Source organism: Staurois parvus, unplaced genomic scaffold (genome assembly GCF_062004578.1).
Source record: "Staurois parvus isolate SC_StPar_1 unplaced genomic scaffold, SC_StPar_1.0 ptg000191l, whole genome shotgun sequence".
Classification (NCBI taxonomy): Eukaryota; Metazoa; Chordata; class Amphibia; order Anura; family Ranidae; genus Staurois; species Staurois parvus.
Window position 1 is genome coordinate 2,954,590 of NW_028317987.1, and position 26,171 is coordinate 2,980,760.

General features: G+C 45.2%; 3 protein-coding genes across 3 annotated transcripts in view; 1 reads left to right on the forward strand and 2 right to left on the reverse strand.

Moving 5' to 3' along the window:
• The window catches only part of LOC149461864 (uncharacterized), a 309,357-nt gene that overhangs the window by 277,604 nt on the left and 5,582 nt on the right, over window positions 1-26,171 (reverse strand). The window lies entirely within an intron of this gene.
• Window positions 1-26,171, forward strand: part of LOC149461871 (uncharacterized) — a 51,274-nt gene that overhangs the window by 3,707 nt on the left and 21,396 nt on the right. The gene's annotated exons all lie outside the window — the stretch shown is intronic.
• Window positions 5,819-7,639, reverse strand: LOC149461872 (uncharacterized). The gene has a single exon (XM_089677638.1). The coding sequence runs from the start codon at window positions 7,627-7,629 to the stop codon at window positions 6,568-6,570; it is 1,062 nt and encodes a 353-aa protein (XP_089533764.1). The 5' UTR covers window positions 7,630-7,639; the 3' UTR covers window positions 5,819-6,567.

Consider the following 26,171-nt stretch of genomic DNA (forward strand, 5'->3'; position numbering starts at 1 on the left):
GTATATTTGATAACGGGAGTTTCCCAGTGTCCGACAAAAGTGGTGGTGGCAGTAGAGGGTTAGTTGCGTAATTAACCCGACCCAGTAACAAGCGCATTCAGGCTGCAGGCACCGATTGTAGTCCATTAGCTGGGCAATCGCTGTGCTGGGTGCAGCTGGCTGGGGCCTTGTTACGCGCGTCACACCGCGGTTTTGGATTGGCTGGTCCTTCGGTCACGAGTTTGGTGAGAAGGTCTGGGGTCTGACGCCGTGGGCGCGGCGTATTACTGTTAGTCGTGGTCGTGCGATTGTCGCCTGTTGGTCGGTGGCGACCGTGGGTCATGACATGTGGCACAGGAGGAGATGGCTGTGGGGGATGGAGTGGTGGGAGGAGTGGAGGAGGTTAGTTGTTAGGTGAGGTCGGGTGTTAGGTGAGGTTGGGGTAGGCTTCCCTGAAGAGGAGGGTTTTCAGGGTGCGCCTGAAGGTGAGGAGGGTAGGCGACAGTCTGATGGATTGGGGTGGAGAGTTCCAGAGGATGGGGGAAGGCCTGGAGAAGTCCTGCAATCGGGCGTGGGAGGAGGAGACCAGGGAGCTAGAGAGCAGGAGGTCCTGTGAGGAGTGGAGGGCACGGGTAGGGTAGTATTTGGGTATCAGGTAAGTTATGTAGTTTGGGGCGGCGTTGTGCATGGCTTTGTAGGTCAGAGTTAGCAGTTTGAATTTGATGCGTTGGGCAATCGGGAGCCAGTGAAGGGATTGGCAGAGGGGGGAGATAGATGTGGAGCGGTTGGTGAGGTGGATGAGTCTAGCCGCTGAGTTTAGGATCAACTGGAGTGGGGATAGCGTTTGTTTGGGTAGGCCTACACTGACCACTGATATAAGGGGGTCCTTCTCCCATTGGTCACCAATGTAAGGGACCACTACACTGACCACTGATATAAGGGGGTCCTTCTCCCATTGGTCACCAATGTAAGCGACAAATACAATGACCACTTGGGATGATCTCTGGGTTTAGTTGTTGGAGAGTAGGGATGAGACGACAGTACAAACCAAACTTTGCCTGTTCCGGTCCCGTGTTTTTCAGGAGCCGATCATCACATGTAGAAGAGACATTTCTACCACTTCTATATATAACTAGGCGTGTCCATACTGGAGATTTCCATTTAGTTTGGATACATTCGTTCATTGAAGAATTTAATTTACTCCCCTTCGTTATGTTGGCCCAATTCATCTTCAGAATTTGTTTTGTATTTCCAGCATTTGTTTTGTATATTCGTTGGTTCGGGTGGATTTGATAAAGTTGGTGGTTTTTCCAGAATATTGCTGTACATCTCAATTAGAGATGAGCGAAGAAATGAAAAATTCGATTCGGCTGATTCGGCGAATTCCAGTATGAAATTCGATTCGATGCGAATTTCTCCGCTACGAAGATGACTTATAAAAAGGGTTTCTAGGCTTCAGAGAGCCTTTAAATTAGTGCAGAACACTGTACCTTTAATTTAAATGCCCTTGGAGATGAGGAAGAAGAAGGAGAAGGATGAGAAGAAGGAGAAGGAGAAGGATGAGAAGAAGGAGAAGGAGAAGGATGAGAAGAAGGAGAAGGAGAAGGATGAGAAGAAGGAGAAGGATGAGAAGAAGGAGAAGGATGAGAAGAAGGAGAAGGAGAAGGATGAGAAGAAGGAGAAGGATGAGAAGAAGGAGAAGGAGAAGGATGAGAAGAAGGAGAAGGATGAGAAGAAGGAGAAGGAGAAGGATGAGAAGAAGGAGAAGGATGAGAAGAAGGAGAAGGATGAGAAGAAGGAGAAGGATGAGAAGAAGGAGAAGGAGAAGGATGAGAAGAAGGAGAAGGAGAAGGATGAGAAGAAGGAGAAGGAGAAGGATGAGAAGAAGGAGAAGGAGAAGGATGAGAAGAAGGATGAGAAGAAGGAGAAGGAGAAGGATGAGGAGAAGGATGAGAAGAAGGAGAAGGAGAAGGATGAGAAGAAGGAGAAGGATGAGAAGAAGGAGAAGGAGAAGGATGAGGAGAAGGAGAAGGATGAGAAGAAGGAGAAGGATAAGAAGGAGAAGGAGAAGAAGGAGAAGGATGAGAATAAGGAGAAGGAGAAGGATGAGGAGAAGGATGAGAAGAAGGAGAAGGATGAGGAGAAGGATGAGAAGAAGGAGAAGGATGAGGAGAAGGATGAGAAGAAGGAGAAGGATGAGAATAAGGAGAAGGAGAAGGATGAGAAGAAGGAGAAGGATGAGAAGAAGGAGAAGAAGAAGGATGAGAAGAAGGAGAAGGATGAGAAGAAGAAGGATGAGAAGAAGGAGAAGGATGAGAAGAAGGAGAAGGATGAGAAGAAGGAGAAGGATGAGAAGGATGAGAAGAAGGAGAAGGATGAGAAGAAGGAGAAGGAGAAGGATGAGAAGAAGGAGAAGGATGAGAAGAAGGATGAGAAGAAGGAGAAGGATGAGAAGAAGGAGAAGGAGAAGGATGAGAAGGAGAAGGATGAGAAGAAGGAGAAGGAGAAGGATGAGAAGAAGGAGAAGGATGAGGAGAAGGAGAAGGAGAAGGATGAGGAGAAGGAGAAGGATGAGAAGAAGGAGAAGGAAAAGGATGAGGAGAAGGAGAAGGATGAGAAGAAGGAGAAGGAAAAGGAGAAGGATGAGAAGAAGGAGAAGGAGAAGGATGAGAAGAAGGAGAAGGAGAAGGATGAGAAGAAGGAGAAGGAGTAGAAGGAGAAGGATGAGAAGAAGGAGAAGGATGAGAAGAAGGAGAAGGATGAGAAGAAGGAGAAGGAGAAGGAGAAGCAGAAGAAGAAGGATGAGAAGAAGGAAAAGGAGAAGGATGAGAAGATGGAGAAGGAGAAGGATGAGAAGAAGGAGAAGGAGAAGGATGAGAAGAAGGAGAAGGATGAGAAGAAGGATGAGAAGAAGGAGAAGGATGAGAAAAAGGAGAAGGATGAGAAGAAGGATGAGAAGAAGGAGAAGGATGAGAAGAAGGATAGTTCTGTGACAGTTTCTGTCTATTTCTGACAGTTCTGGGACATTCACTCCATACAGCGGTTTCAACCGCTGTATGGAGGGAATGTCATAGAACTGTCAGAAATAGACTATTTCTGACAGTTCTGGGACTGTCCTTCCATACAGCGGTTGAAACATTGTATGTATTTGTTTCCATAAATGGATCCATTTATGGAAACAAATACATACAATGTTTCAACCGCTGTATGGAAGGACAGTCCCAGAACTGTCAGAAATAGTCCATTTATGGAAACAAATACATACAATGTTTCAACCGCTGTATGGAAGGACAGTCCCAGAACTGTCAGAAATAGTCTATTTCTGACAGTTCCATGACATTCCCTCCATACAGCGGTTGAAACAGCTGTATGGAGTGAATGTCCCAGAACTGTCAGAAATAGTCTATTTATGACAGTTCTGGGACATTCCCTCCATACAGCGGTTTCCGGCAAAAAGTGTATGTGCAGAGTTCCTCTATTCTGCAGATACACTTAGAGGAGCTCTGCACATACACTTTTTGCCGGCTTGGAATTATTCTTCTTTTCATCCTACTTCTTCTTCTTCTTCTTCTTCATCCTCATCCTCATCCTCTTCTTCTGAGGATGAGGATGAAGAAAGAAGAAGAAGTAGGATGAAAAGAAGAATAATTCCAAGCCGGCAAAAAGTGTATGTGCAGAGCTCCTCTATTTCTGACAGTTCTCTCACAGCTTCTTCACATGTACAGCGGTTGAAACATCTGTATCCTAAATGGAAACTAATAGATACAATGTTTCAACCGCTAAACATGTGTTCCTTCTGTCAGAGAACTGTCAGAAATAGCGGAGCTCACTGCAGGGACACTTTTGCCGGCTGATCGGGAAATGTTCGATTCGCGCACCCGAAGTAGGCAAAATTTCGGTTTCGACGCGAATCGAATATTTCCTGAAATTCGACTCGAATTCCGGTTCGCCTGGTTCGATTCGCTCATCTCTAATCTCAATTTCTGAAAATGACATTTTCATACAAAAAAACAAATTGAAACCAAACGCACGTTTATATATAACAGCTTCCTGCACTGGGGCCTAAGGAAGCAACGGATACTTGTAACTGCCAAATCCCCAGGAATCAGTGATGTCATTGGGAATCCCTACCATGTAAGGAAGGGGGTGGGGATAGCAGTGACATCACTGACTAAATATGGCCACTGGTCACATTTGGACAATTGTCAGGAGCATTTAGCACTCCTGGTGCTCACCCTACTGCAACTATATCTGCTCAAACCTGTCTAAGAAGTTCCATCCAGCCTTTGGATAAACTGCCTCATTCAGCCATTTGGGGCCACAACTTTGTCTTCCAGCCACTCTGCATGCAGCCTGCATTCAGCTTGACTTCAGTACCATGTCACCTGCTATCCAACCTGATGTTACAGGTTCTCTGCTGTCCAGTTTGGATCCATAAACTCTGCCTGCTAACCAACCTGACTTTGCTGATCCCCTGACCAAGGGCAGACTGACAACTCATGGGGCCCCCGGGCAATAGGGGATCATGGGGCCCCTGTGTCCCTGCCCAAACTCAAAAAAGCCTATGAAAAAAGGTACCAGGGGCATCTCATGGGGCCCCCTACTGACCCCGGGCAGTGCCCAAGTTTCCAAATGGTCAGTCCACCCCTGCCCCTGACCATTGCTCAGCATGCTGGTCCTTTGCTGGATGCCCAGCCTGATGGTCCTATGCTGGATGTCCAACATGCCTTTAAGGGATTATTGGCCCCTTTTCAGATGGAGGTTAATGTCAGGAACATCTAGTGCCCCCAATCCATCACAACTGATGGTCTCATTAAAGCATCCTGGTGTTAGCTATGATGCAGCAAGTCTCTGGGTGGAGAATAAATCTGATTAAGCCAGCCAAACCTGCTGTCAGGAATGGACTGGCCAGCAATAGTGGGACTCAGCTGCCTTATGAGCTGCAGTACCAGGGCTGGCCAGCGGGTGCTCCCAGCAATCAGAGACTCAACCTTGCAGCCAGTCAAACACCTGGAACTAATTATACTGGTGTATTTAAGGGACATTCAGACCTGCAGACTCTGCCTTGGTGTTGTGTTTTTCCTGGGCCCTGTATCTTGTTCCTGCATCCTGCTCCTGTCCCTGTTCCTGTCTTGTTGCTGACCCGGCTTGATTCTGACCTCTGCTGACTTCTCCTGTTCTGATCCCTGGCTTGTGACCCCGACCATTCTCTGCCTGACCCCCTGTACCTACCTGCCTGTTAGTTGCTGTACCCTGCTCGTGACCTGACTATTCTCCGCTTACTCCCCCTGTACCACGCTGCCCGCACGATATTGACCCGGCCTGCCTGACGACGCTTGCATTGTATGTACTGTTATCTGTGGGTGGTTGGTTTGGTTCGTTTGCACTGTGTTATGTTTTAGTATTGCACTGCGTTTATGTTGATATTGTTAGTGTTAATAAATTGTTTATAACTTATCTGAAGTCTGCGTTTCCCTGTGTCAGTCACACACCTCTGGTCACACCCCGGAGCCCTGACACCTGCAGTCTCATGTTAGTGATAGTGTGTATAATGCATGTTTAAGCTCCCTGTCGGTCTGTCCTGCTCTGCTGTTTGTATTCCTCTGTTTATGACCTTGGATCAGATATCAACTACTCTCTGAACTCTGCCTGTCTTTGACCAGGGATTGGACCCTGATTACTCCGAATATTGCCTGCCTTGTCAATCGAATGTTGCCAAACACAACAGCGCTCAAATCTTGGTGCTTCACAATTCCACATGATATCTGTCACTTGAGGTGCAGCCCTCCACAGATGGAGGAATCTGGGAACTGTCAAAGACAACACACAAGAGGGTGCATTACCGTAATACCAAATTTATTAAAAGATCACAAATGGAATCTCACAAGCCGACCATAAAAACAGACATAGAGCCAGATCTTCAGTCCCAGACAATGGGGTCCTGACCCAAACACTGCCTGGTTGGGAAAACTGATGCATTTCGTGAGATGAACTCGCCTTGTAACTGGACTGTCATTGAACCATACTGCCTGTCTGCCAACCACAAGTACCTGTTGCTGTGCTCAGTTTGCACCTGCCCTGGTGTGGTAGCCAGGCACTATAGCATTGTGTATCAGTCCTGGGGGCAACAAGTACCAGTAGGCCTGCCTGCCTTATGGGAAAGGGGCTGCTATAGGTAAGGACCACAGAAGCCATATAATGTCTGACCACCAGTGTTAGAGGTAAGTGTGACAAGACCTCCAAGTGTTTGTGAAATCTCCCACCACAAAATGTACTCAGCCAATCACAGGGCAGGACTTCATTTTTATTCTTCTCCTGCCATCAATTTGGCCAACCCAAACCTACATTTCATCCGTGTCTTTGGTGACCTCTGATCTCCTTATGGACTGTTCCTTCCATGATGAAAATCAGCCATGGAGTATATCTGAGGTGTATATCAGGGTGTGCTTCTTCCCCACATGAGAGCTGGGATGTCCAGCAACATTCATCTAGAAGACATTTCCCACACTCAAGGCACTAATACACCTCCAGGGTTGTGTGGAAACCCTGATGTACAGGAGGACAGGACTTCAGTGAGGAACATTTCCCTCACTCAGGACAGAAAAGTGGTTTCTCCCCTGCATGAGATCTCTGATGTTTGGAAAGATGGGGCTTCTGTGAAAAACATTTCCCGCACTCAGGACAGACATAAGGCTTCTCTCCCGTGTGGGATCTCTGATGTGTGTGAAGATTGGACTTGTCTGAAAAACATTTCCCACACTCAGGACAGGAATACGGCTTCTCCCCTGTGTGAGATCTCTGATGTGTGTGAAGACTGGAATTGTGTGAAAAACATTTCCCACACTCTTGACAGGAATATGGCTTCTCACCTGTGTGAGATCTCTGATGTATGTAAAGAATTGACTTATTTGAAAAACATTTACCGCACTCTTGACAGGTATACGGCTTCTCCCCTGTGTGAGATCTCTGATGTTTGTGAAGACTGAACTTGTCTGAAAAACATTTTCCACACTCTGGACAATACGGCTTCTCTCCTGTGTGACATCTCTGATGTTTGGAAAGAGTGGACTTCCATGAAAAACATTTCCCACACTCAGGACAGAAATATGGCATTTCCCCTGTGTGAGATCTCTGATGTCTGTAAAGATCGGACTTCTGTGAAAAACATTTTCCACACTTCGGACAGGAATACGGTTTCTCTCCTGTGTGAGATATCTGATGTGTGTAAAGATGGGACTTCTGTGAAAAACATTTTCCGCACTCAGGACAGGAATACGGCTTCTCCCCCGTGTGAGATCTCTGATGAGTGTAAAGACCGGACTTCTGTGAAAAACATTTCCCGCACTCAGGACAGGAATACGGCTTCTCCCCCGTGTGAGATCTTTTATGCACATTAAGTTTGTATTTAGAACAGAAACATTTCCCGCACTCAGGACAGGAGAAGTTCTTCCCTGTTGGAAGGCCGGCCCAGTCCCGCACAGTCTGAGGTTCCTCAGGATACGAGGAATCCGATGGTCCATCTACACTGGGTGGTGCCGGATGGACATTGAAGGGAGCCGGGTTTTCTCCTGGACTATACTGTGTGATGTCCTCATCTTCTACTTTCCAGTCTGGAGACAAAGTGAGACAATCCTCGGAGGTTTTCCTCATCTCCCGGCCATGGACTAAAATACAAAGACAAAGAGGATTACTAGCCAGGAGCTGATTGGTTCCCCCAAACCAGGACTCCGTCCACATCAGGCAGCTTGGTCTCTGAGGAGCTTACAATTCCACCCTCAAGGGAACTAGGAAATGGCTCCTCTGATCTCCTACCAGGTCATTTCTTTATTCATGGACCTTAGTCAGAGAGTGAGGAAACAACCAGAACTGTCTTTTATAGGAGGGACAGTGATGAGGGGATTATAGGACGAGGGTCCCCACCCCCTCTATCACTCATCGCCATCTTCCCAACACAAGAAGTACTGCACTTCCTTATTTAGTCCATGATTTAGTCATGCAGAACAGCGGGGCTGAGCCCCACCAGAGGTCAGAGAGTGAGGATGGGGGGAGAACAACCAAGATGAAGACTGGACTGATCCTGAAGACCACCATCATTGGGGTATTGACTCCTCCCTCATTATCACTTTCTGTTTAAGGGTCCAAAGTAGGAGGATGTTATCACATTATTATCACCATGTAAAAGTCTGTGCTCCAATCACATCATCCGATATAAAATGTCCAGTTGGGAGGAAATGGGGGGAACAAAAGAGAATCCATATTATGTGTATATATAGCAGTGGGGGGAGGGGGGAGAGCAGAAGTCAGGAGTATGTAATGTACAACACAGAGTATATAGTGCAGGGGTCAGGAGTATGTAATGTACAACACAGAGTATATAGTGCAGGGGTCAGGAGTATGTAATGTACAACATGGAGTATATAGTGCAGGGGTCAGGAGTATGTAATGTACAACAGAGTATATAGTGCAGGGGTCAGGAGTATGTAATGTACAACATAGAGTATATAGTGCAGGGGTCAGGAGTATGTAATGTACAACATAGAGTATATAGTGCAGGGGTCAGGAGTATGTAACGTACAACATAGAGTATATAGTGCAGGGGTCAGGAGTATGTAATGTACAACATAGAGTATATAGTGCAGGGGTCAGGAGTATGGAATGTACAACAAAGAGTATATAGTGCAGGGGTCAGGAGTATGTAATGTACAACATAGAGTATATAGTGCAGGGGTCAGGAGTATGTAATGTACAACATAGAGTATATAGTGCAGTGGTCAGGAGGATGTAATGTACAACATAGAGTATATAGTGCAGGGGTCAGGAGTATGTAATGTACAAGTTATATAGTATAAGGGTCAGGACTCACAGTATTAGTATTATGTAATCAGTGGAAGCCTAAATGTTTACTGTAGACAACATGTAGAGGTGAGTTGGGATTAAACCATCATGAAACAGGTTAGATTGGAGGTGAGCAAATCCTTGGACAGAGGGGTGGCGGTGGACGTGGTATACTTGGACAGAGGGCTGGAGGTGGACGTGGTATACTTGGACAGAGGGCTGGAGGTGGACGTGGTATACTTGGACAGAGGGGTGGCTGTGGACGTGGTATACTTGGACAGAGGGGTGGAGGTGGACGTGGTATACTTGGACAGAGGGGTGGCGGTGGACGTGGTATACTTGGACAGAGGGGTGGAGGTGGACGTGGTATACTTGGACAGAGGGGCGACGGTGGACGTGGTATACTTGAACAGAGGGGTGGATGTGCTATACTTGGACAGAGGGGTGGAGGTGGACGTGGTATACTTTGACAGAGGGGTGGCGGTGGACGTGGTATACTTGGGCAGAGGGGTGGAGGTGGACGTGGTATACTTGGACAGAGGGGTGGTGGTGGACGTGGTATACTTGGACAGAGGGGTGGAGGTGGACGTGGTATACTTGGACAGAGGGGTGGCTGTGGACGTGGTATACTTGGAATGAGGGGTGGAGGTGGACGTGGTATACTTGGACAGAGGGGTGGCGGTGGACGTGGTATACTTGGACAGAGGGGTGGCGGTGGACGTGGTATACTTGGACAGAAGGGTGGCGGTGGACGTGGTATACTTGGACAGAAGGGTGGCGGTGGACGTGGTATACTTGGACAGAGGGGTGGCGGTGGACGTGGTATACTTGGACAGAGGGGTGGCGGTGGACGTGGTATACTTGGACAGAGGGGTGGCGGTGGACGTGGTATACTTGGACAGAGGGGTGGCGGTGGACGTGGTATACTTGGACAGAGGGGTGGCGGTGGACGTGGTATACTTGGACACAGCTCCCCACATACGGCTAATGTGTAAGGTAAAGTCTATGGGCTGGAAAAATCTGAATGTAAATGGATAGAAAACTGGATAAAAGATCGTATTCAGAGAGTAGTGGTTAATGATTCATACTCTGAATGGTCTGGGGGTGTCAGTGGTGTACCCCAGGGTTCAGTGTTATTAGTGGGGTACCCCAAGGTTCAGTGTTATTAGTGGGGTACCCCAAGGTTCAGTGTTATTAGTGGGGTACCCCAAGGTTCAGTGTTATTTGTGGGGTACCCCAGGGTTCAGTGTTATTAGTGGGGTACCCCAGGGTTCAGTGTTATTAGTGGGGTACCCCAGGGTTCAGTGTTATTAGTGGGGTACCCCAAGGTTCAGTGTTATTAGTGGGGTACCCCAAGGTTCAGTGTTATTAGTGGGGTACCCCAGGGTTCAGTGTTATTAGTGGGGTACCCCAGGGATCAGTGTTGGGACCCTTACTTATTAATATATATATAAACAATATGGGGTGTGAGATTATAAACCCCATTCCAGTCTTTGCAGATGACACCAAGCTGTGCCGGGGAATAACGTCCTTACAGGATGTCTCCAACTTACAAGCCGACCTCAATGCTCTGTGTAATTGGGGGACTATGGGGCCAATGAGGGCTAATGGTGATACATGTAAGGTTCTGCACTTGGGGGCTAAGAATATGCATCATACATACTGGGGGTGTACAACTGTCCGGTCAATGGTGAAGGATCTTAGGGGGTCAAGGGTGGACAATGATCTGGGGGGGGTCAATGGTTTAGAAGGATCTGGGAGGTCAATGCTGAAGAAGGATCTAGGGGGGGGGGGGTCAATGGTGGAGAAGGATCTGGAGGAGTCAATGGGGGAGAAGGATCTGGGGGGTCAATGGGGGAGAAGGATCTGGGGGGGGGGGGGGTGTCAAAGGTAGAGAAGGATCTGGGCGGGTCAATGGTGGAGAAGGATCTGGGGGTTCTAGTAGATCACAAGCGTAATAATGGCAGCAATGCAAAGCTGCGGGTTCTAAAGCGAGCAAAATCCTCTCTTGTATTAGGAGAGGTATAGACTCCAGAGAGAGATATCACCCCCCCCCCCTCCCCCCGGTACAAATCATTAGTAAGACCTCATCTGGAATATGCAGTTCAGTTTTTGGCTCCAATTCACAAACAGAACATTGGGGAACTGGAGAAAGTACAGAGAAGGGAAACCAAACTGATACGAGGCATGGAGGAGATCAGCTATGAGGGAAGATTAGAGGAACTGAATGTATTCTCTACTGAGAAGAGGAGATTAAGGGGGATATGATCTCCATGTATAATACATAAGGGGGGATATGATCTCCATGTATAATACATAAGGGGGGGATATGATCTCCATGTATAATACATAAGGGGGGGATATGATCTCCATGTATAATACATAAGGGGGGGATATGATCTCCATGTATAATACATAAGGGGGGGATATGATCTCCATGTATAATACATAAGGGGGGATATGATCTCCATGTATAATACATAAGGGGGGATATGATCTCCATGTATAATACATAAGGGGGGATATGATCTCCATGTATAATACATAAGGGGGGATATGAACTCCATGTATAATACATAAGGGGGGGATATGATCTCCATGTATAATACATAAGGGGGGATTGCTGTAGGAAAGTCCTGGATTCTTTCTTGGATACACAGAATATAACTGGATATAACATTTATAGGGAAAGTTGATCCAGGGAATATCCGATTGCCTCTCAGGGGGGTCAGGAAGGAATTTTTTCCCCTGCAGGAGGAGATCGGATCGTGCTTTGCTGGGTTTTTGCCTTCTGGTGGATCAGCTGTGGGTGTCGGATTATAACTTTTATTATTAATGGTACAACTAGATGGATGTCTTTTTTCAGCCAGACTAACTATGTAACTATGTAGGTCCCACACCACTGCCTCCCATCTCCTGAGACTGCACTCAGTGACTTGGGTCTGAGACACTACAGACATATCCCTCCACCCGGCACAGCCAGCAGATAACAGAGAAGGTCCCCTGGAGGAGTCAGGCACAAGGCAGGAGACCCCAGTCACATGTCCTGGGTGCCTACATTATGCAATGCTTATAGGAAAAATGAACATTTTGCTGCCAGCTGAACCCCAGAACCTCCATAAATCCAGTCTAGATACATAAATTGTGTCTGCAGCACAGAGAAGGAAGATTATCCGAGAGAAATCCAGGAATACAGGACGGGGAACACAGCTCAGGAAAGTGACCAGGGGATTACAGGCTGATATCACCCAGTCCCCGCCCTACTCTGGACCAATCAGTGAGCAGTATGGGTGGAGGAATGGATTTAGTGTTCATGACCCACCTGTGCTGATCTCTGTAGGAGTGTCCTCCTCTATAAATGTCCCCGTTATTCCATCCTCCTCCATAGACTGCTGATCATCCCTCACATACGCCTCTTCTTCTTCTGCTTTCACCTCAAATTCTATATCGATTGGATCTCCACTCTAAATCAAGAAAATGAGAAAGAATATCATCTGTAAAATGTAAAGTCACATAAAATATCCACACATTGTCTCTAGGAGTCCATGTTCTAGATGCTCCATCCCACCAACCTTGTAATAGTGAGGGATGGTGTGACCTTCCTGGTTGGAATCCCGGGAATACAGAGGATGGGGACATCTCTCTGGTTGGTTCCTGTAGCTGGATGACTCCACCATGGTGTCCTGGTACAGATCTTTGTGTTCCTTTAGAAGCTCTGACTCCTCCATCCCCCCATCCTCATCCTCCTCCTCTTTTATCTCTTCTTTAACCTCAACTTTAGGATCTCTCAGGTTTCCACTCTGAATATAATATAAAAATGACATCAATGGTAACAATGCAGATAATGTACAGATCCTAATGATACTATCAGTGATTGTTCCTCATCTACCTGATGATGGTGAGGGATGGTGTGACCTTCCTGTGTGGAATCCCGGGAATACAGAGGACGGGGACATCTCTCTGGTGGGTTCCCATGACTGGATCCATCTGTAGGAAACACACACACTGACTGAATCCATTGTTTCTATGTGTTTATCAGATGATGGGGGATCTAGGTGGATCCTCCGTACTGCTCTCTCCTTTACAATAAAGTCTCCTCTTACCCGGTGATGTGAGGGGCGGCTGATTGTCCATCATGACGTCCTTGTAGAGATCCTTGTGTCCTTCTAAATATTGATGTGTATCATCATCTGCTGGAGATAAAAGACATCACAGTGACTATGGAGGAAGAGGACGGACATGACTATGGAGGAAGAGGACAGACATGATGGAGGTTACTGGGTGTAAATAGAACATAACATCTTATTACCTCCTCTGCTGCTGCTTCCAGTAATGTCTCCGATCTCCTTCACAACACAATGCACAGCCTATTTATATTCCATATATCTTCCTGTCTGTTTCTGACATCACTTCCTTTCTTTTCCTGACATCACTTCCTGTTCATATTCCATAGAGAAGTCCTGTCTCAGTAGTAGAAATGAGATCACCATCTTGTGGAGTTCAGAGGAACTGCAGCCCCGAGAAATGTCCCCTAATACCCATTCCTGCATTGTATCTACCTTACAGGGATACCAGAAAAGTGCCAAAATAACTAAAAAAAGTAAGAAACAATAAACCTAACTCTTATGCAACCAACTGTTTAAAAAATATATTTGACTACAGATAGAAAAGTCTTAAAGACACAGAACACAAGATAATACCACAATGACCCGAACAACCTCAGACCCATCTCCCTGCTCCCATTTACATCTAAACTCCTCGAGCGCCTCGTCTACACCCACCTATGCTCTCACCTCAACGACAACAACCTCCTCGATCCCCTACAGTCCGGCTTCCGTCCCCTAAACTCCACCGAAACTGCCTTACTCAAACTCTCCAACGACCTGCTAACTGCCAAAGCTAATGGCCACTATTCAGTGCTCCTACTCCTTGACCTCTCTGCGGCCTTCGACACAGTTGACCACCCCCTCCTCCTCAAAAAACTACACTCCCTCGGCCTCAGAGATTCTGCTCTCTCCTGGCTCTCATCCTACCTGTCACAACGCTCTTTCAGCATTACCTATAATGCTTCCACCTCCCCCTCACTCCCCCTCTCTGTTGGGGTCCCTCAAGGCTCTGTCCTCGGGCCCCTTCTCTTCTCCATCTACACCTCCTCCCTTGGCCAACTCATACACTCTCACGGCTTCAACTACCACCTCTATGCCGACGACACACAAATCTATCTCTCAACCCCCCACCTCACCCCCTCGGTCTCTGCCCGAATCACACACCTACTGAGCGACATATCAGACTGGATGTCACTCCACTTCCTTAAACTGAACCTCTCCAAAACCAAGTTTCTTGTCTTCCCCCCAGCCCGGACCCCACCCCCCATTGACTTCTCCATCACATCCAACAACGCCACCATCAAACCCACCCTGCAGGCCAAAGTACTTGGTGTCATTCTGGACTCCAACCTATCCTTCCAGCCCCAAGTCCAATCTTTAACAAACTCGTGCAGACTCCACCTCCGCAACATGCAGACTCCACCTCCGCAACATGCAGACTCCACCTCCGCAACATGCAGACTCTACCTCCGCAACATCGCCATAATCCGCACGTTCCAAACCTCAGAAACCACTAAACAGCTCATCCACTCCCTCATCATATCACGACTCGACTACTGCAACTCCCCCCTCACTGGCCTGCCTCGCTGCTGGCTATCCCCGCTTCAGTCGATCCTGAATATGGCTGCCAGACTCATTCACCTTTCCAACCGCTCCGTCTCCGCCACCCCCCTCTGCCAATCCCTCCACTGGCTTCCGATTTTGCAACGGATCAAATTCAAAATCCTAACACTGACGTACAAAGCCGTCCACCATACTGCCCCGAACTACATCACTGACCTAATATCCAAGTACCGCCCAGCACGCACACTCCACTCCTCACAAGACCTCCTTCTGTCTAGTTCCCTGGTCTCCTCCTCCCATGCCCGCCTCCAGGACTTCTCCAGGGTGTCACCCATCCTCTGGAACTCCCTGCCCCAACCCATCAGATTATCACCTACTCTCCTCTCCTTTAGGCGCACCCTTAAAACCCATCTTTTCAGGGAAGCCTACCCCACCCCCTGCTAACTTGCCGACCTCCTCCACTCTTCCTACCACTCCATCCCCCACAGCTATCTCCTCCTGTGCCACATCCCCTCCCTCCTAGATTGTAAGCTCGAAAGAGCAGGGCCCTCAATCCCCTCATGTATCACATTGTATTGGTATTGTTCTGTCACATGTTCTGTCCCCCTTTGTAATGTACAGCGCTGAGCTAACTATCGGCGCTTTATAAATACTGTATAATAATAATAATAATAATAATAAAAACAAAGGAATACATAATAAAACAGAGACCTCCAAAATCAGATACACTACCCAGAATGTCCCGTCCTTCATATCAGAGAGAGACAGACTACCCAGAATGTCCCGTCCTTCATATCAGAGAGAGACAGACTACCCAGAATGTTCCGTCCTTCATATCAGAAAGAGACAGACTACCCAGAATGTCTCATCCTTCATATCAGAGAGAGACAGACTACCCAGAATGTTCCGTCCTTCATATCAGAGAGAGACAGACTACCCAGAATATCCCATCCTTCATATCAGAGAGAGACAGACTACCCAGAATGTCCCGTCCTTCATATCAGAGAGAGACAGACTACCCAGAATGTCCCATCCTTCATATCAGAGAGAGACAGACTACCCAGAATATCCCATCCTTCATATCAGAGAGAGACAGACTACCCAGAATATCCCATCCTTCATATCAGAGAGAGACAGACTACCCAGAATATCCCATCCTTCAGATCAGAGAGAGACAGACTACCCAGAATATCCCATCCTTCATATCAGAGAGAGAGAGACAGACTACCCAGAATGTCCCGTCCTTCATATCAGAGAGATACAGACTACCCAGAATGTCCCATCGTTTCTATCAGAGACCGAGACAGATTATCCAGAATGTCCCGTCCTTCATATGAGAGACCAAGACTGACTACCCAGAATCTCCCATCCTTCATATCAGAGAGAGAGAGAGACAGACTACCCAGAATGTCCCATCCTTTATTCAGAGACCAAGGCTGACTACTCAGAATCTCCCATCCTTACTATCAGAGAGAGACAGACTACCCAGAATGTCTCATCCTTCATATCAGAGAGAGACAGACTACCCAGAATGTCTCATCCTTCATATCAGACAACCAGCTCTTGAAGGCTGGTAGGAAAGAACCCTCAGGGTACCTAAGGGCTTGACTAGAAGAGGAAAAAGTGCCAAGACACCTCCACAGGGGTAAGCAGAGAGAAGAAATATGGCACAACCCATATGGTGCACAAAACACCAGCAGGTCATAAGGATGCACAGGGACCCATGTGCCTAAACACCCACCGCTGCCTCTAAGCAAAACTGCCGACATCTAATCATGGAGCATGGTCCAACAAAGCATCCTCAGCTGAGGAGAGGGGAAGGGGGAAGGGATCCTAGATTGTCTACCTGATTAGGAACAGGAGCAAGGGAAGGGGTCTGGAGGAACTGCACATCGGTCATCAAATGAGAACTTACCCTCCAGTGACCAGGTCCCACAAAGGTCTCCAGGCAGACTCCCTACCTGCTGGGGGAACTATCAGCAGGACCCCAGCATGATCTTCTTGCTGACAATGTGGAGAGCACAGGGACATCCAGCAATTAAATCTTCCTGCCAGGTTGGAAATCAACAGCTTTCAGGTACTTAATCAGAAGAAAACCAGACGGCAAATTCTTATCTCCAAGGAGGACAGTATAGTGAAATGTAACACTCTCAGTGTAGTACAGCATAGGGACTAGGCCACTAGACCTGCCACAGGGAAAACTCCCAGACCGTTCCATAGGGGAAGACTTCAACACGTGAGGAATTCCAGTGGAGCTCAGGTCAGAGTACCAAGTCATTGAGGGGATGCTTGATGAGACAGGAACTGTTCTCAGGAAACAGATTGGAGTCCCAGACATGGGGACACCCCTGCAAGTGAAGACTTTCATGGTGAAGGGAATAAACTGCCCCTTTCAGACAGAAAGGCAGACAGGTAATATCTGGAAGTACTTGGTCTAGAGAGACCATTTGGATGTTTTGCCCCAAGTTCAGGCTCCCAGGCATGAGGGGTTGATGACAAGGACTGAGTTACAATTGAAAAAGGGATACTAAATTATGAGAGTAATCCCTTTGCACCCTACACACTGAAAGATGAGGGAGGGAGAATGATCCTGACTTACAAGGGGAGGAATTTAAGCCCTAAAGCACAGGTGTCAAACTGGTGACCCTCCAACTGTTGCCAAACATCAAGTCCCATGAGGCATTGCAAAATTGACAGTTACAAGCATGACTCTCAAAGGCAGAGGCATGATGGGACTTGTAGTTTTGTAACAGCTGGAGGGCCACCAGTTTGACACCCCAGCCCTAAAGGAAATTAGCAACCTTGCCCAACAGTGACCTTTAAAAAACCCAATGCCTGGAACAAGAGGCTGATTCTACAGATGACGGGTAGTACATCTATAAGGTTTGAAACAACCCCGGTAAATATGTGTCCCCTTCAGGAGACTGCAATGACCCCAACCAGAGGTTGACTGTTGGAATTCTCAGAGACAGTGACAAGGTCAACATGGCCAGCATGAATAGAAGTTTTAGGCCAATCACAGACATTATCTGCAGGGGACCATTTAGAGCCTTTGAGGGCAGAGTGCACCAATATCTGAGCACAAACAGCCAGAAAGCCCAAAGTGAAGACTGAGGTCCCTGCGGACATGAGGGATACCTTGGCCACACACGAGAGAGCTTTGGTAGACTGCAATAAAGATGATCCAGTGACAATAGGTCCAAGGTTCTGAATTACAGGTGTCAATTCCTTCTGGGAAGGAAGCACTCTAGGACTATAAGCTGAGTTCATCCTTGGCAGTGGGACAGTCCTGGCTGTCTTAGTGAAGACATGTTGTGTTTGCACAGTGATAATTTCAACTAGGCCCAATGTGAGGCAATGTTTTAAGTCTCATAAACCCAGGCAGCTCGGGCTGAGGGTTTCAGGTGGCCGGGGGTGACCAAGTAAGTGTAGGCATGAAGATCCATGTGCTGCTTCAAGAGCAACGGCAGAATGATACTTCCTCCAAGTTGAATAGAGAGAAAGAGCTCCACCCAGTGAATGCCATCAGCACTCAATTCCTTGGCCTTAACTCTTACCCTGTTAAAAAGTGGCGGAAAATGTAAAATGGTGGCCATCAATGAGTTAGCTCCCAATGCTTCATCACAACTGGCTCTGCTCACTAAGTGAGTCTTCAAAGACAGGGTCACACCTGTGACCACAGGACAGCTCTGGACCCGAATGTACTCCTCAGCTAACACAGTACACCCTGGCCTGGAGAGCACCACAATGAAAAGCCCAGTGCCCAAAGGTTACATTCCAGGCTAGTCTTACATGTACAGTCCAGGAGGGTCCAGCTTCAAAAGCTGAGAAACACTGATCAGGATAGCTGATTGAGATCATCTGAGTTCACCAAAGAACCTTGATAGATTGATATCACCAAGAAACCTTGATTGATGTCACCAAGGAACCTTGATTGATTGAAGTCACCAAGGAACCTTGATTAAGGTCAGCAAGAAAACTTAATTGAGGTCACCAAGAAACCTTGATTTATTGATGTCACCAAGGAACCTTTATTGAGGTCACCAAGAAAACCTTGATTGATGTCACCAAGAAACCTTGATTGATGTTACCAAGGAGCCTAGAGTGAGGTCACCAAGGAACCTTGATTGGTGTCACCAAGAAAACGTGATTGATGTCACCAAGGAACCTTGATTGGTGTTACCAAGAAAACTTGATTGATTGATGTCACCAAGGAACTTTGATTAAGGTCAGCAAGAAATCTTAATTGAGGCCACCAAGGAACCTTGATTGATTTATGTCACCAAGAAACCTTGATTGATTGATGTCACCTAGGAACCTTGATTGATGTCACCAAGGAACCTTGACTGAGGTCACCATAGAACCTTGGTTGGTGTCATCAATAAAACTTGATTGATTGAGGTCAGGAAGGAACCTTGATTGATGTCACCAAAGAATCTTGATTGATTGATGGCACCAAGGATCCTTGATTGGTTGAAGTCACCAAGGAACCTTGAGTGACTGATATCACCAAGGAACCTTGATTGATGTCACCAAGAAACCTTGATTGATGTCACCAAGGAACCTTGATTGGTGTCACCAAGGAACCTTGATTGATTGATGGCACCAAGGATCCTTGATTGGTTTAAGTCACCAAGGAACCTTGATTGACGTAACCAAGAAACCTTAATTGATTGATGTCACCAAGGAAACTTGATTGAGGTCACAAGGAACCTTGATTGATGTCACCAAGAAACCTTGATTGATGTCACCAAGGAACCTTGATTGATGTCACCAAGGAACCTTGATTGGTGTCACCAAGAAAACTTGATTGATTGATGTCACCAAGGAACCTTGACTGAGCTCACCAAGGAACCTCGATTGCTGTCACCAAGAAAGAAAACTCCATTAGTGTAGCATCACTGATGTAACCAAGAAGAAAATTACACAGTTAGAAAGCTAGCAAAAAAAATAAGTAGACTTTTTTCTTCAGAGCTGAAGCATCCAACCACTTAAGATAATAGCAAAAAACTGAAGCTTGCTGGGAGCAGAAGGGGTTACACAAGGACTGGCTTATAGGTGTTCTGTTTGCTCATGTCCAATACTATTGTAACTCAGTTCCCAGGCATTTTGGTGCAAGCCCTGTAGCCCATTGAAGACACTGGGACTTTTGGAGACATCAAGCCATGAACAACATCATGGACTCTTGCCTCATAGAGGTATGCCTGGGAAGCCACACTACTATAATTATAGCTAGGGGAAAGATGTTGTTCATATTGAACTGTACACTGCAACCCATTCAGTGAAAGATCCTGGTCTGAAGGTATTCAAAGGGGTGAATAATGTTGGTTCTGGTGCATCTAAAGAACACGTGTGTATCGCACTGTGGGTTATAAAGTAACATTGTTATAAAAGGGTTAACTCAGCAAGATCAGGAGAGGAGTGTAGTTGCTATGGGTAACCAAGTGAAGGAACAAGCTACAAGCAACCAATTGTTAGGTGTGGTACCTGGTAAGGTGACATGTCATCTGGTAGCGAGGGGGTCTTTGTCTGGCTCCCTCTCTAGCGGTCAACATCCAACTAAAACAAGATCCAAACCCACATTACAGAGATCTATGGCCTGGTCATGAGGTACGAGAAGGAAGGAGCATGCATGAGGTCCATGCTAGGTGCATGGTGGGACTCCATTCTGTTACTAGGAGTGAGGTAACAGGTACACTAGACTGGTGGAGTGGGCACAGGCTCAGCACGCCCCTCCTATTGCAACATACAAGATACAGCATGTAGTGGCATGAGACAAGTCGCTTTTCAGAGGAACTCTGTGCTTTAATTACTGCACTCAGTGAAGGTTCATCTCCAAGTCGGGGAACTGCCTTAGTGTTTGACTTTTCACATGACTGCAATCTCCACCTGGTCTCCGGATATCGATGAGCATGCTCCACCCGAAAGCGAGCAGGGCAAAGATGATCCTGCCCATAGGTGGCAGTATAACCTGCCTCCTGTGTCCCTCAATGGACAAGAAAGGAAAATACCTTAGTAGCTTAGAAGAAAGCTAGAGCCCCTGTCAGATTTTTATCCCTATCTGTTCCTTCTTGTAGGATTCCCCTGACTTCCTGATTGGTAAATTGCTGTCAGGAGGACAGGAAGTGTAGGAAAATTTCTCAAAGGAGCCCCAGATAGTAAAAACATAACAGGAGTTCTAATCCTTCACCACTCCATCCAAAATTAATGTTTTGGGCTCAACTTGTAATTTAAATCTGCTTGGCCCAGACTACCTCTATGGTTACACCCTGAGTAGTAACCTGGCCACATCCCTGGACACCCCACCCCACCCCCCCCACACACACACCCATTCACCAGGATACAAATCATTGTCATGTGTTGTGTGTTAGAAGGAACAGACACCTTTGACTGTGGACGGAGGTCTGATCTGACCCCATTTAATAAACACAACACAACCGACTCCATGTAACTCGTCTGTTCAGTCAATATCATTGATATATCTTGTCTTATATAATAAAGATTGTTTATTTGTGCCGGTGACTTTGTGCTGGGATAACCTTGGTACTGTTGAAAAGCTAAGTGGTTTTATAATGGGGATAGCTGGATCTGTGAGGTGCATTCATAGGCTTGCTGAGCAGATGTTCATACAAGATGGCTGTTTTCTATGAGGGGCTCCTTCTCCAGGCCTTCTGGTTGGTAGCCCTCAGAGTCCACCCTGGTAATGCCCAAGTTGGATTTGGAGAGCACAGCTTCAATCTTTTCATCTTTGTAGCCAGTTAAGATGGCACTAAAGAAGTACCTGCATTCTATTGGGGCAGTGAAGATACCTGGGAAGAAAACGAACATGGCTAGTTTGAGATGGGAGACCTAAAACGTTTGTTAGAGACAGGAGACCTAAGACCTATAACCTGTGTTGGAGACAGGAGACCTAAGACCTATAACCTGTGTTGGAGACAGGAGACCTGAGACCTATAACCTGTGTTGGAGACAGGAGACCTGAGACGTAAAACCTTTGTTAGAAACAGGAGACCTGAGACCTAAAACCTTTGTTAGAGACAGGAGACCTGAGACCTAAAACCTTTGTTAGAGACAGGAGACCTGAGACCTAAAACCTTTGTTAGAGACAGGAGACCTGAGACCTAAAACTTTTGTTAGGGATGGGAAACCTAAGACCTAAAACCTTTGTTAGAGACGGGAGACCTATAACCTATAACCTTTGTTAGAGACATGAGACCTGAGACCTAAAACCTTTATTAGAGACAGGAGGCCTAAGACCTAAAACCTTTGTTAGACAGGAGACCTGAGCACCTGCATTTAGCCCCTGCACTTACCCCCCCTTCTCCCCCAGTAAGTGCAGTGTCAGTAGGTCACTATCACTTGATACATTTCACACAAAACCGCAGTGCACTTGCTGGTAAATTTTGATGACTCTCATATGCAGCAGAGTGCCAGTACTAGTGCCACGCTAACTTTTGGTGAACTGACGAGCACTAGTGGCCTAGTACATCCTGATATTTCACATACCTCTTAGATTGTAAGCTCCCATGATCAGGGCCCTCCTAACCCTCTTGTATTGAACTGCATTGTTGCTGTATTGTCTCCTGTTATATTGTAAATCTCTGAGCAAACTGTTGGCTATATAAATCCTGTATAATAATAATAATAATACCAGCACTGCAGTATGACTTGGTGACATGGCGAGTCCCATAAGTGTAGTGCAAGCTTGTGCGGTGGCGAGCAAAAGTATTGTCCTGCAGCCACCAAGAATTCGCACACAGGCCTGTAGAGTCCCTAGTATCCTGGATGTGCTTGCAAATCCTGATTGGCAGCCCACAAATTCTGCAGCACCCGTACTTCCCCCATTCACTGCCCAACCCGGAATTCAGGTGGAAACCCATTTACATTTTTTTGGGGCCTAACCCTCAACATGAGAATTACTAAAAGAAATGAATTGCGGTTGTATTGGTCCGCAGACCCGATTCATCATATGTCGTGTTCTCTGCTGCCATGGCCAGGCATAGATATGAGAGTATAATGTGTTTTATGCATTTCAATGACAATACACTCTGTCATCCTCGGGGTGACCCTGAATTTGATTGGCTCCACAAAATTCAGCCCCTTCGCAAATCACCTTAACCAAAAAATTGCAGATGTCTATACTTCCCAGCAAAACATCTGCGTTGATGAGTCCCTCATTCATTTTTCTGGCCGCCTTGCATTCAAACAATTTCTCCCCAGCAAGCGTGCCAGATATGGGGTCAAGATGTAGAAGACCTGTGAGAGGACAACAGGCTATACTTATAAGTTTTGTAAATTGGGAAAGCATCTGATCACACTGATCTTGGTTTGATTAGATAATGTAAGGGCAGAGGAGATATCCAGAGTCTGATAGACCCCAGATGTCTCAAAAAAGAATCTATGACAATGCCCATTGAGGTTATAGGGGATATTTGTATTCCCTGTTATAGCATTAAAAGTGATAAAAAAATTAAAGGAACAGTGTAAAAATAATTGAAAAAATCAAAATAACAAAATAATAAATAAAAACCTTGCCCCCCCACACAAGTGCACACCTGTGTGTACGAATGTTGACCCTGTGCCGGTATGTAAACAGCGGTTGCACCATGCATGTGAGGTATCGCCGTGAACATCAGATCAAGGGCAGTAATTCTAACACTAGACCTCCTCTGTAAATCTAAAATGGTAGCTTGTAAAGACTTTTAAAATGCTGCCTATGGAAATTAAAAACATATGCAGTTTGTTGCCATTGCACGGTGCATGTGCAGTTTTAAATCATGTCATGTTTGGTATCTATTTACTCGGCATACCATCATCTTTTATATCTTACCAAATAATTGGCCAACATATTGTGTTTTTGTGCATTAAAAGTAAAAAAGTGTATTTTTTTAATTTGCATTTGAATAATCATTGTGACATGAAAAATTGCAGCACCCACCATTTTATTCACTAGGCTGTCTACTTTAAACAAATATATAATGTTTGGGGTTTACATTAATTTTCTAGCAAAAAATACTGATTTTTTTCATGTGACCAAAAAGTGTCAGAAAAGGCTTGGTCTTCAGGTGGTTAGAAGAGTGAGTGATGTGTGGCATAAACTTCTAATGCTGGGCATAAAATGCCCCCACCCCCAAAAACAACCTCTTTTTGGAAAGTAGACACCCCAAACTATTTGCTGAGTGGAATGTTGAATCAATAGACACAATTATTTTTTTACAGGTTTTTGGAAAATTACAAACTTTTTTTTTTCTTACACAAAATTGTCACCTAAATGATTTATTGCTCACACATGCCATGGATATATGTGGAATTACTCCCCAAAATACATTCTGCTTTTTCTTCTGAGTATGGGAAGTACATGTGAGAGTATGTCTGAGTACATGTGAGAGACGTTTTGGCAGTCTAGCCAAGTACAGGACCCCAAAATCCAATAAGCACCTTCAGGCTTTTAAAGGGCTTTATTTCCTCATTACACTTCCTGACTACCTATCACAGTTTCTGAGGCCCTGAAATGCCTGGATAGCACCAAACCCCCCCAAATGACCCCTTTTTGGGAATTTGATAATAAGGAATTTGATAATAAGCATGGTAAATATTTTGCAGATCTTGTTTGTTGCCACATGTTTTTGGAAAATGAATAAAAAAACAAAAACATATTTTTTCTCTTCTTTTTTATATATTTCAAAACCTTGAAGGAAAAAATCAGATCTGCAAAAAACTCACCATGCCTCTTTTTAAATTCCTTGGGGTGTCTACTTTCCAGAAAGGGGTCATTTGGGGGGGGGGGGGTCTGGTGCTATCCTGACCTTTCAGGGCCTTCGAAACTGTGATAGGTAGTGAGGAAGTGAAATGAGGAGGTTCCACACCTTTGGGATTTCAAAGCAGTCATTGGATTTCAGGCTCCTGTATGTGGCCAGGCTCCCAAAAAAGTCTCACACATGTGGTATCCCATACTTGGTAGAAGTAGCAGAATGTATTTGGAGTGTAATTCCACATATACCCATGGCTTGTGTGACAAATATATAATTTAAGTTGCAACTTTGTGTAAAAAAATAAAAAATTTACATTTTCCAAAAATTTGTGGAAAAAAATAAATCTTCCATGGACTCAATATGCCTCTCAGCAGACAGCTTAGGGTGTCTACTTTCTGAAAAGGGATCATTTGGGGGTGTTTGTACTGTCCTGGTATTTTAGCACCTCAAGAAATGTGATGAGTCAGAAAGTAAAAGCTGTGTAAATTCCATGATCTCTCCCATAGTTTGTAGACTCTATAATGTTCACACAAAGCAATCAATATACACTTATTGGGAATGTTTTTAACAAAAACATGGAGCAGAATACATGTTGGCCTAAATTTATGATGAAATTTTAGTTTTTTGATATTTGTTATGACATAAATGAGAAAATATTGTTTTTATTAAAACATTTTATAGAACGGAAAATAAGAAGTGCACAGGTGATCAAATACCACTAAGGGAAAACTATTTGTGTGAAAAAAAAGGATGCAAATTTCATTAACTTACACAATAATCAATAAACAGAATTCCGCACCTTATCACCTACAAAAATATCTACTACACCCAAAAGAAAAGTAAACTTTCACCCTTGAAAGTATGTGTACATGTAACTAAACTCTTCTTTAAACATAGATGAATCTATCCCAATATACAATAAAATAATACATAAATACAATCTACAATAAAATAAATTGTAAATTAAAATAAATATCCCAAAAAATTATATATCAAACTAAATGTCCCAAAAAACAAAAAAAAATGTCCAAAATGTCTCTGTAAAGATGTCTTTCCAAATTCCAAAGCAAACTCGTATCACTCTGTAATCATCCAGTATGGAAATTCCAAAATTCTTTGTAAACCTCAAAAAATAATTATGATAGTGTATTACCTTTAAACTGAACATACATGTAAAATAGTGAAAACTTTTGTGTATTTGGTAGATTTTTTATTAACTGTTGGTGTTTTTTAGGGGTTGATTTTATTTATTTTATTTTATTTATATATTTTATTATCTATCATATTTATCATTATTGTTATGAGATAGTTTGGGGGATATGGATCAGGTTGTGTGTGAGTAGATGTAGAATGTATTGATCTGGGAATGCATAGATTGACCAGTAGAGGGAGTCATCACCATAGGGGGTATAAGATTGTCATTGTATTGAATATCGGTCTGTTATATATTTATATATTATATAAGAAGGGTGTATATACATTGCTACTATTTAGTTGGATTCACAGTATATGTTGATCCTTTTTAGCATTTTAATTACATGGGGATTTAGATCAGGTATGGGGGCGTGTACCTGTTAGGGGGAGTGGGGGGGTCATTAAGATGGAGTTTATGTTACAGTATAGGTACACAGTTATATGGTTCTAGTATAGATGCTGTGTGATTGCAGTGTTCGTATAGGGATTGCAGTGTTTGTATAGGGATTGCAGTGTTCGTAAAGGGAGTGCAGTGTTCGTATAGGGATTGCAGTGTTTGTATAGGGATTGCAGTGCTCGTACAGGGATTGCAGTGCTCGTATAGGGATTGCAGTGTTTGTACAGGGATTGCAGTGTTTGTACAGAGATTGCAGTGTTTGTATAGGGATTGCAGTATTTGTACAGGGATTCCAGTGTTTGTATAGGGATTGCAGTGTTTGTATAGGGGTTGCAGTGCTCGTAT